The following is a 12,263-nucleotide window of genomic DNA, read 5'->3' on the forward strand; positions in this document are numbered from 1 at the left end:
CCCTATACAACGTCCCTAAAAGTGATTATGAAGATATGTGCAGAATCCTAACTGTGGTTTGTACTTTTTCGCCCTCTGAAAAGATATATAAAATGTTCCCTAACAATTCACATATAAATTTGTTTTTCTTCCTTTTTTTTAAACAGAATTCTTTTTTTTAACTTTATTTATTTATTTTTATGTGGTGCTGAGGATTGAACCCAGTGCCTCACACGTGTTAGGCAAGTGCTCTACCACTGAGCCCCAGCCCCAGCCCTAAATTTGTTTTTCTTAAGTAAAATATACATAACCATAAATTTCCCAACACTTGATTCTTTAAAATAGATGTGCACTTATTAAATAAATCATGGTACTTACACATAGAGATCCATAGGAAACTCCTTCATCATGTGTGTTACAATAAACTCTACCATCAAGTCTAAAAGGGGAAAGGAGAAAAACTAGATCAATTAGAATAAATGCATTCTTTGCCTCTGACTTGGGGCAAAAAAAGTTTCTGAGTACCATACACCTTGAATTCATGCTGAATGGCATCCTCTACCCACATCTGCAATCACATATGCCTAAATTTATTTTGTATAAGACACTTTTTGCAACACTGTTCACCATCTGCCACTTGTAAATTAACAACAACAACAACAAAAATAGTTTACTTTCTTGTCTGGGGATACAGCTCAGTTGAGAGTGCTTGCCTCCCATGCACAAGACCCTGGGTTCAACCCCTGGCACCACAAAAAAAAAAAAAAAAAAAAAAAAGTTCACTTTCCTACTCCCTGAATAAATTCAAATACACAGAAAATTTCATTGTACAGATGAAATTTATATCATTACTCCAGAATGAGGAAACCAATGGCACTAATACAATGCAAGAGGGATGTCATACTAGAGACTAGAGTAATAAGGCAAGCAGAAGAAGAAATTATAGATCACACTGTGTAACCAGTCTCAGTTCTAAAACTATGTCTATCCCATCTCATTATCACATTGTTTGATAGATATCAACTGAAATAATCTGTGAAGCTCTGGTTCAACAAAAGTTTATTATATAATGCTTATTACATAGTCTTAACAACAGTTTCTAAAATCAAGATTTTGAAAGAGTTCTACTGCTACGAGGCTGAGGTAAGAGGATCTCAAGTTCAAAGCCAGCCTCAGCAACTTATACAGGTCCTAAGCAACTTAGCGGGACCCTCTCTCTAAATAAAATATAAAAAGGGGGCTGGGTATATGTCTCAGTGGTTGAGCACCCCTGAGTTCAATCCCCGGTACAAAAAAAAAAAAAAAAAGTTCTATTGCTAAGTATGGTGGCATATGCCAGTAATTCCAGTTACTCAGGAGGCTGAGGCAACAGAATCAAAACACTGGGCAATTCAGGGAGACCCTGCCTCAAAATAAAAAATGAAAAGGGCTGAGGGATGCTAAGTAGTACAGCACTCCTGGGTACAATCTCCAGTATCTCTCTCTCTCTCTCTCTCTCTCTCTCTCTCTCTCTCACACACACACACACACACACACACACACATACACACAGAGTTCTGCTAATTCCCTTAAGGAAAATACAGGATTCTAGGCAGATAAAATTACCTGTCAGCTCTGTCAACCCCTTCTCAGCCTCATTTACTTAGGGGAAGTTTTGTATTTGCCTGAACTTTGAACTTCAAGACTCCTGACCACCTGACACATCAATGTGGACCATGAAAAACAGGGAAGAATTTCGAAATCTTGATCAAGAGTAAGATAATTTATAAACTTAAATCAAGTATAAAGTTTAGACATAGTCATCTGTTTCCCTGGAAAAGGCTTTCTTTGAACAACAGCACCCTTTATTGAGTACTCTATTCACTAGGATTGCTATCAATCACACAATAAACACGATTTCTTAGGCCAGTGAAGAAACATAACTAATAACTTCTCTGAAGAAGAAACATATCAACCAGGATCTTATTCATGAAAATCTATCATTGCCTTAAAAAAAATGCCAATTTTGATGATACTCACTCACCTAGTACCGCGCATACTAAAGGACGGCAGGGAAGGTTCTTGTCTGCTGCCTTCTTCCTGTGTCTCATAGGCTTCACACACACAAAAAGAAAAAAGGAAATTAGCAGACAAATGAACTGATATCCAATGTTTTATCACATATGTTTCTAATGCAAATAAAATCATTTCTGCAGAGACGCTACCTTTTCTTTCTCTTTTTCTATGGTGGAGGTGGGAACAGGGAAGACTTGTAAATGCTTCTCAGTTACCAGCAAAAGTGGGTGACAAAAATACAATTCACAGCAAGGCAACAGTCCTAAAGGGCACTGATGCACACTAAATAGAAAAGTTGCTGTTTTTACTTTTATTCTATTGATACCACATGAACGGTATTATTAACATCAAAAGAGGTACACTTGTAATTTTCTTTGATAAAAAAAAAATCAGGGCTGGGGCTGTAGCTACAGTGCTCGTCTCACATGTATGTATCTCACTGGGTTTGATCCTCAGCACCACATAAAAATAACAAATAAATAAAGGTATTGTGTCCATCTACAACTAAAAAATAATTTAAATAATAATAATAATTAAGCAAAGAAGAGGAGGTGATGGTGGTGGTTATAGATGCAACCATGGTACCAAATGGAAAAACAAAAGTTTCAAATCTAAACCTCAAAGCAATATTTTTTAAACATACCTACAGCTTGAGGATAGTTCCTGATCTTCCATATTCTATTTGTCCCATCTTTCAGATGAATAAAATCATTGAGCACCTAGTCTTGGCCAATCTAAGATCACATTACATTTTGAAAACATAGGCTGAGACCCATCACTTGGTTGAAACTGGAACATTACTGACACATTCTGATAACAATGCAGTGTCTCTTATGGTTGTGGCTCTTTCTATCCTCTCTTGAGCAAGAAACAGTTCTCTGATGCACAAAAGTCCCAAAGATAATGAGTCTACTGAACAGCAGTCATGCAAGAATCTTTTGGTACAATTTCCCATCCTTTTTTGTTCTAGTAGAATTAATTTCATGCCAACAAAAAATATTCTCTGAGAAAATAAGAAGCAAAAGTAACACCTACCATTCTATGTAAATTCACCCGAAAATTCATATTGTCATCATGCAAAAATGCATTGGCATACTGATCCTGATAAAAATCAAGAAAAAGTAAGGAGTAAGAGCTATATTTAAGAAATTCAGTATAATCTATCACACCTTCTACAAATCCCTAGATTTAAAGAACAACTTTGGCCAGACATGGTGAGGCAGAAAGAGAAGTGCAAGTTCAAGGACAATCTGGACAATTTAACAAAACACTGTCTCAAAAAAAATGGCAGAGGGAGGGGAGAACATGGGTGTTACTCAGTGGTAGAGCGTTCCTGGGTTCAATCCCCAATACAAAAAGAAAAAAAAACAAAATCTATTTTCACAAATCAGTTGGAAAGCTAATGGGATCAGCCCACTAGAGCCTTTACATCAAACCCTATTTGAGTCATGAGATTTTATATCTTTTTTTTCCCAGTATATTTTTAACTGGTAAAAAAATCTCTTAAAAAATTAAAACAATAAAAATTAAGACCCAAATACTTAAGGCAAATACTAAGAAGAAACTGTTTTCCTATTCCCTTTTCCTTCCCATATGCCCAAGGAGTCAGCTGTTTGTGACAGCTTGAAGGTTTTCTTAGGGGCTGCAGGATGCATGCACAGGCTCCTCATGAGACTCTAGGAATAAGCAGAAAGGTCTGTGCTCTACTAGGAATGAGCTCAGCATAGCAGGAGAAAAGTGCTACACAGGCAGTGTGGAAGCAGGTAAGACCTTTCTACCTCTGGCTTTGCTGAAGACTGATTGAAAATCAAAAACTTCTCACCAAGGATTGGCAATAAACATCCTTGGCCTTTTCCCAACACCTCTTCTGAAGATCTGACATGCTTACAGACTCCAATTACTGGGAACTGTTGCAACTTGTTAAAAACAACTTCTTTAAAGATTTTCTTCGAAAGATTTTTGAAAAGCAATTACACCAGGCCCACTGCTAATAAGCAGCACTTCTATAACCAGCTTTCCGTAGCCTTGTGAAAGGAGGTCATCTTCCCACAGAGAACATAAATAAGGAAACTATGAGAGATTGCTATTCCATGTGGACCACCTTGACTATTTTTCTTAAGAGAGAAAAGAGTAAGGAATAATGAAGGGGAGAGGTTGAAGCTATAAATTTAGCTCTAAACTGACTCAGGTTCTGCCACAGCTGTATGTCACTAAGATCCATGATGAGTTAGAGCCTAATTAATCCAATCCAAAGTGCCTCTTCACAAACCATAAGCACCTCTTCCTTTTTTTCCCCTCAGTCTTGTTCTTCACCAAACTGCAATCACTCCCCACCCTGTATATTTTCTCTACTCCTTTGTCCCCAGGAAATCCAAACTCCTCTTTTATATTGCTAAATGCAAAAGACCCAAAAAGAGTAGCTTCAAAGAGACAAGATTATTCTTTCTAAAGAGTTATAACTCCCTTGTTTAAAATTCCTTAAAAAAAAAAAAATCCAGAATCTTCTAGTTCTCAACTATAGCAGTTACCATATCACAATTCATTATTAATGCATCTAGTAAATGCTGGTTGAACCTCTACCATATGCCTGATACAGAGAATAAAGTGTAAAAAGATGCTGGGCATGGTAACGTACACCTGTAATCCCAGCAACTCGGGAGGCTGAGTTCAAAGTTAGCTTCAGCAACTTGGTGAGGTCCTAAGCAACTGAGCAAAATCCTGTCTCTAAATAAAGTATAAAAAAGGGCTCGGGATGTGGCTCAGTGGTTAAAGTACCCCTGGGTTCAATCCCCGATACCAAAAAAAAAAAAAAAAAACTGAAAAGACAACAAAGACCCTGTTGTTGGAGTTTACTTTCTACTGGGAAGGAACAGGCAATACAGAGAGGGAAGATTTTCTCTCCCAAGCATTAGGACACTAAAAGTCGTGAAAAAGGAAGCAAGGGACAGGGCAAGGAAAAACAGCACTTTGTAAGAGACAAACCAATACCAGAAGGAAGGCTGTTGAGACATACCTCTGCAATACACGTAAGGATGATCAGACAGAGCTTGCCACTGTGAAGCCTGTGTTCATCTGTGAACAAAAATACACCATTCTCTGTCCATCACACAGATCACATTTTAACAGAAAATAAAGGTATATATCATTAAAAGTAACATTCACAACTCTCTTTCCCCACAAAATTCATGAATGAAAATCAAGATACTACTAGAGTATATCTACCTTCCCTCCCAGGCAAGAGAATTCCCACAGAAAACCTCCTTTTTTTTCCTCCTTAAATATCCTGCTAGTATGTTAAACACTTTCCTGAGAGTCATCTAACCCTTGTAATGCTCCTTATCATCCTAAGACGACTCACTCTCTCCCTTCAGAGTGTCTTCTTTTCCCTTTTCCTATCCCTTCAAATAACTTCATGCCTGCTACTCTGAGACATATCTGAAATCTTTCCAACGTGACCCAAGAACTGGTAAGAGAGGACTGCCCTGTAACCTTGTCATGGGCCATTGCCTTTGTGTCCAAACCAGCCCTTTGCTTCTGAATAGTCAGATCCAGTCCCTTTCCCACTCCCTTGTCTACCACCTATAAGCACCATCATTTATACTACCTACCACAAAATCTAGAAAGGTTTCATGACTGTTCATAGTAAATCAACAATGAAATCAGAAAGAAATTAACTGGAGAACCAGGGTCCAGTCCATACTTCTCCTTGCACTGTGCACATTATTTATGACCTGGAAAGATATGAACTCTTAAAGATTTTTAAGAGTGGCACAGTGGCATATGCCTATAATCCAGCAGTTTGGGAGGCTAAGGCAGGAGGACCACAAGTTCAAAGCCAGCCTCAGCAGTTTAATGAGGTCCTAAGCAACTCAGTGAGACCTTGTCTCTAAATAAAACATAAAAAGAACTGGGGATTTGGTTCAGTGGCAAATGCCCCTGGGTTCAATCCCTGGTACAAAAAGGCAAAAACAAAAAAAGATTTTAACTCCTAACAAAGTTATTCATTCAACAACTATTTATTTAGCACCTACTATGTAGCAGGCACTGTACTAGACACTATCATACTGATCTAACAAAGGTCTCCAGCTCCCAGAGCTCACATTCTAATCATTAAAAAAGAAAGCAAAGGGTGGAGGGGTAGCTCAGTGGTGGAATGCTTGCCAACCATGTGCAAGGCCCTGAATTTAATCCCTAACACAGAAAAGAAGAAGAATAGAAGGCAGTAACCTCCATAACAGAGCTCTAGGCCCACATACAAATGACCAAAAAAGACAGTGCCACAGTGCTTGCCTAGTGTGTACAAAGCCCTGGATTCAATCCCCAGTACCGGAGGAAAAAATTACTTCATCACTGCCAATTACCAAAACCATGAAAACTTTTTTCCAAGAACTTTGTAAGAGAGTGAAATGGAGGTAAGAAGAGGGCCATGCCTGTGCATCCAAAAAAAAAAAAAAATAGCTCATGATTTTCATATTTGCTTTAAGATCAAAGTCCATTCTGGAAAGACCTCTTGACAGATTGCAGCGCCACAGAAGTTAGCTAATATTACTCTTCTTGGCATTAACCGGCTTCTTCCTCAAAGACAGAACCTATCAATTAAAACTTAACAATTAGAAGGTATAATGGGGGTTGCAGTCCTCTTCTCAGAGACAGGCAGTGCAAAAAAAGTGCTAATAATCCCTATCTGATTCCCTATAGCTGGCAGTAGAGCCCTCAAGCAGTCAGGAGAGCCATACCATTGCCTATGCAAAACTAGTTTCAGGACACTCTTCTAACTTGTAGCCATTTTTCCACTTAGAAAAAAAAAAACAGTTTCTGAATACAAAAATAAGGCAGGCAGGCTGGGATTATAGCTCAGTGGTAGAGCACTTGCCTCGCTAAAATAAAGGTATTGTGTCCATATACAACTTAAAAAAAAATGGGGGGCTGGGATTGTGGCTCAAAGGTAGAGCACTCGCCTAGCATGGCCAGGACCTGGGTTCGATCCTCAGCACCACATAAAAATAAAGGCATTGTGTTGTGTCCATCTACACCTAAAAAAATGAGTTTTTTTCTTAAATGTAAGATACATTTCAATATAGACATGTTTTAAACTCAAGAAAACAAAAAACTCCCAACAAAACCAAGTTTAAAACTATCAAAACTTCAGTGAAGCAACTTTAAGTCTATGTTAAAATTTTTTTTTTCCTATGTCCATGTGTGCACAGGTGTACTGGAGATTAAATTCAAAGCCTTGAGCATGATAGCCAGTGTGCTGACACTGAGCCAGAACCCCAGCACTAATGTCCATTTTTTTTAACTAATGTCCATTTTAAAGGTACATCAGGTGCTCACTTCAGCAGCACATATACTAAAACTGAAACGATACAGAGAAGATTAGCATGGCCCCTCACATGGATGACATGCAAATTCGTGAAGCGTCCCATATTTTTAAAAAATAAAATAAAGGTACATCAGATGCTCCTTTGAGGTAGCAACACAAAAATCAGAAAGGGTTAAAAAGCAGAATCAAATCAAGATAATGATAAACATGAAAGGCACAGACAGAGGTTTATTTAGGAAAATAGATATACATTCAAGGTAGAATGGGGATAGCAACTGCAAAAGAAAGATGCCTTTGGGGTAAAGCAAGGACTAGGCATTCAAGGGAGAAAGTGGAATATCTCCAGAGGGAAAGAACCTCCAACAGCATTAATAGTGTTCTACTTTTTTAAGTTGAATGGTAAGTTCACATGTTTGTTTTATTATTACACTTTGCAACATGCTATTTATTACAGATTTTATAGCTTTTGTTTTGTTACTGGGAATTGAAAACAGGTGCATTCTATCACTGAACAATATTGCCAGTTTTATAATGTTTTTAGAAGCTTTTTCTTGGCTCTATCCATACCCCAGGATATTATTTTATTTATTTATTTTCTTACTTACTTACTTATTCATTCAGTACTGGAGTGTTTTAGTCAGCTTTTTCCCTGCTGTGACTAAAGGACCTGACCAGAACAATTGCAGAGGAGGAAAGTTTATTTGAGGGCTCATGGTGTCAGAGGTGTTGGTCCATAGAAGGCGGGCTACTTTCCTTGGGGCTCAAAGTGAGGCTGAACATCATAGCAGGAGAGTGTGGCAGAGGAAAGCAACTCAAACTGTGAGCAGGAAGCAGAGAGAGAATCTACTAGCCAGATACAAACATATACTCAAAGCCACAACTCAATTCTCACCTCCTCCAGCCACACCCTACCACTTCAGTTACTACTCAGTTAATCCCTATCAGGGAATTAAATCACTGATTGAGTTAAGAATCTTACAACCCAATCATTTCTCCACTGAGCCTTCTTGCACTGTCTCACCCATGAGCTTTTGAGGGACACCTCACATCCAAACCATAACACGGGGATTGAACTCAGGAGTGCTTAACCACTGAGCCACATCCCCAACCCTTTTAATTTTTTATTTTGAGACAGGATCTCACTTAGTTGCTTAGGACCTCACTAATTCACTGAAGTTGGCTCAAACTTGCAATCCTCCTGCCTCAGCCTCCCAAATTGCTGAGCTTACAGATATTTCATTTATTTATTTATTTTTAAATTTTGAAACAAGGTCTTGCTAAATTTCTAAGGCTTCAACTTGTGAATTTCTGGGATTACAGCTGTGCCCTACTGTGCCCAGATTATACTATACAATTTATATTTATCTATTAAAAGTATCTTCTTATAAATATCAAGGGATAGATACATAATAAAGAAAAACATAATATGCTAGGTGGAGAACAGGTATAGAGCTGAGAAAAAGTTGCCTCTAAGAACATAATGTGATCCTGTTAGCCAGAGAATGACACAATAGGTCAAGGATTAAGACCAGAAGAGAGCTAGGCCAATGAAGTTCACAGGGACCATTTTTCAAATTAACTCTTCATCGTACCTAACCTTGCCCTTTATCATATTTAGTCTCCCTGTTGGCAAATACCTAATGCAGCCTGAGTTTAGAAACACTGAGACCACCCATATTGCAATTAATTTGCCCTAAATTTTGGCTTCTATTCTACAGACAGTGAAGTGACCAGGACAAAGATATAATGATTTACAGCTAAAAATGAGTTCCAACACAGCCTCAATTCACTGTGTTACATCAAGCAAAGCTGAAAGTTCATTTTCTGGGTCACATTCATGCAATTTCTCTCTTCTATGTTTGCTACAATATTTCAAGAGAAAGAAAGATGTTACCCATTTCCATAAAGAAACAATAGCCTCAGGAAATTCATATACAAGAATCTTGTTATCCTTGCCTGCCAGGTCTCATTTGCCAAGTCTCAAGATTCAGCCACCTTGGCAGTTCTCAATGGACTATTCTATGTTAGGCATTTGTGATATGGAATATCTGCATCTATCTCACCATGTGTGTAGCTCTCCTTTATTTGAGGTGGGGGGGTGTACTAGAGATTGACCCACCCCAGGGGTACTTAACCACTGAGCCACATGCCCAGCCATTTTTATTTTTTATTTTGAGACGAACTCTCACTATATTGCTTAGGGCCTTGTTAAATTCCTGAGACAGGTTTTGAACTTGGGGATCCTCCTATCTCAGGCTCCCAAATCACTGAGATTACAGGCAAGAGCCACCATGCCCAGTAGATCTCACTCTTGAAAGAGCACAATCATAACACATAAGAGAAAAAAATCTAAATTTGCAAGGTATAAATCTCCAAGAGCTAATGCAAATATGTCTGAATATAACATGGCTCAGACTCACCAACCTGCTCTGGCAAGTCTTCATTTCCCATATTTGTCTTTTACTCTCCTACCTCTATCTACCAGTGTTTCCTTCTCACTCCAAAAGCCCCTGAAACTGGTCCTCCCCTTCTATACCACTCTTGCTTTTCAGCTACATTCTAGATTCCCAAAACCCTCATACAAGCACCTGTTCAGTTCACTTTGCAAATAAAAGCCTTCAAAAGTATACTAAATGGGGCTGGGCTTATGGCTCAGTGGTACAGAGTTTGCCTAGCACGTGCATGGTGCTGGGTTCAATCCTCAGCACCACATAAAAATAAATAAAGGTATTGTGTCCAACTACAAAAAAAAAAAAGTATATTAAATGCCTGCAAGAACCTTAAACCATCCATAAGGTATTAATCTCTTTTCACAGAAAGTAAGATAGCAAAAATAATTTTAAAAATTGTGCCTCTACCATGAAAATGGCTTTTTTGATATCTAGGACTCTGAAGTTAGTCCACAGACCACAATTTAAGAACTCCAACTTTGTTCTGGGGACGTAGCTCAGTGATAAAGTGCTTTCCTAGCATGCATGAGGCCCTGAATTCAATCCCCACTACTATAAAAACAAAACAAAACAAACAAATAATCTCTTAACTTTATTTACTAAGCAGTCAGTTCCTAAAATAGGATTTAAAGATCCATACAGGGAAGGTTTCAAAGGAAAAATAAAATATATTTCAATTTGTTAAGAGTGATTGATTTTGTTACGAAGACCTTAGAAGATAGAAAGATCTTCCATGTTCTTGGATAGGCAGAATTAATATTGCCAAAACGGCCATACTACCAAAAGCGCTATACAGATTTAATGCAATTCCTATCAAAATTCCAATGATGTTCTTCATAGAAATAGAAAAAGCAGTCATAAAACTCATTTGGAAAAACCAGAGGTCTATAATAGCCAAAGCAATCCTTCCTTAGCAAGAAAAGTGAAGCAGGAGGCAACACAATATCAGACCTTAAATTATACTATAGCACTATAGTAACAAAAACAGCATGGCATTTGCACCAAAACAGATATGAAGACCAATGGTACAGAACATAAAACACAGAGATAAACCCACATAAATACAGTTATCCCATAGTAGACAAAGGTGCAATAAACATATACTGGAGAAAAGATAGCCTCTTTAACAAATGGTGCTGGGAAAACTAGAAATCCATATGTAGCAAAATGAAATTAAACCCCTCTTACCTTACACAAATCTCAAAGTAAAATATCAAGGACCTAGGCACTAGACCAGAGACCCTGAGCCTACTAGAAAAAAAAGTAGGCCCAATGCTCCATCACGTCTGCTTTGGAACCAAATTCCTCAACAAGACTCGTAAAGTGCAAGAAGTAAAATCAAGAATCAAAGCTGGGAGCAGAGGCTCATGCCTCTAATCCCAGCAGCTCAGAAGTCTGAGGCAGGAGAATCACAAGTTCAAAGCCAGTCTCAGCAATTTAGCAAGGCCCTAAGCAACTCAGTGAGACCCTGTCTCTATATAAAATACAAAAAAGGGCTGGGTATATGGTTCAGTGGTTGAGTGCCCCTGAGTTCAATCCCTAGTACCAAAAAAAAAAAAATTAACAAATGAGATGATATCAAACTAAAAAGCTTTTTCACAGCAAAAGAAACAATAAGAACATGAAAAGAGGGGCTGGGGTTGTGGCTCAGTGGTAGAGCACTTGCCTGGCATGTGTGAGGCACTGGGTTCAATCCCCAGCACCATATAAAAAAAACAAATAAATATAGGATATAGGTATTGTGTCCATCTACAACATATGTATATCTCTGTGTGTGTGTGTGTGTGTGTGTGTGTGTATGAGAGAGAGGGAGAGAAAGAGAGAGAACATGAAGAGAGAGCCTACAGAATGGAAGAAAATCTTTGCCAACTGCACCTCAGATACAGCATTAATCTCCAGATATATAAGGAACTAAAAAAACTTAACACCAAAAAAACAACCCAACCAATAAATGGGCAAAGGAACTTCACAGAAGAAATATGAATGGTCAGCAAATAAATATATGAAAAAGTGTTCAACATCTCTAGCAATTAGAGAAATTCAAATTAAAAACTACACTGAGATTTCATCTCATTCCAGTCAGAATGGCAATTATCAAGAATACAAGTAACGGGGCTGGGGAGATAGCTCAGTTGGTGGAGTGCTTCCTTGCCTCACATGCACAGGCCCTGGGTTCAATCCTCAGCACCACTGAAAAAAAAAAAGAATACAAGTAACAATAAATGTTGGTGAGGATATGGGGACAAGAGTACACTCTCATACATTGCTGGTGGGACTGCAAATTGGTGCAACCCCTAGGGAAAATTGTGTGGAGATTCCTCAGAAAACTTGAAATAGAACCACCCAGCTGACCTATTTATATTTGGGTTCATAACAAGACACATACATAACAGTTATATTTGGTATACACACACACACGCACACAAAGGAGTGTCTTGGTATGTACCTAAAAGTCT

General features: G+C 38.3%; 1 protein-coding gene and 1 non-coding gene across 3 annotated transcripts in view; one reads left to right on the forward strand and one right to left on the reverse strand.

Annotated features, from left to right (window-relative positions):
* The window catches only part of Armh3 (armadillo like helical domain containing 3), a 168,320-nt gene that overhangs the window by 121,670 nt on the left and 34,387 nt on the right, over positions 1-12,263 (reverse strand). For both annotated transcript variants that reach the window (XM_048807214.1, XM_015494694.2), the window contains exons 15-18: positions 5,048-5,106; positions 3,070-3,135; positions 2,003-2,072; positions 358-418 (exon numbers count right to left, since the gene is read on the reverse strand). In XM_048807214.1, coding sequence (XP_048663171.1) covers positions 358-418; positions 2,003-2,072; positions 3,070-3,135; positions 5,048-5,106 — 256 coding nt within the window. The remainder of the gene's footprint in view (positions 1-357; positions 419-2,002; positions 2,073-3,069; positions 3,136-5,047; positions 5,107-12,263) is intronic.
* On the forward strand, positions 7,361-7,466 carry LOC125618010. The gene has a single exon (XR_007349219.1). It is a non-coding gene; the product is annotated as a U6 spliceosomal RNA (small nuclear RNA).

This window comes from Marmota marmota, unplaced genomic scaffold (assembly GCF_001458135.2).
Source record: "Marmota marmota marmota unplaced genomic scaffold, marMar, whole genome shotgun sequence".
NCBI lineage: Eukaryota > Metazoa > Chordata > Mammalia > Rodentia > Sciuridae > Marmota > Marmota marmota.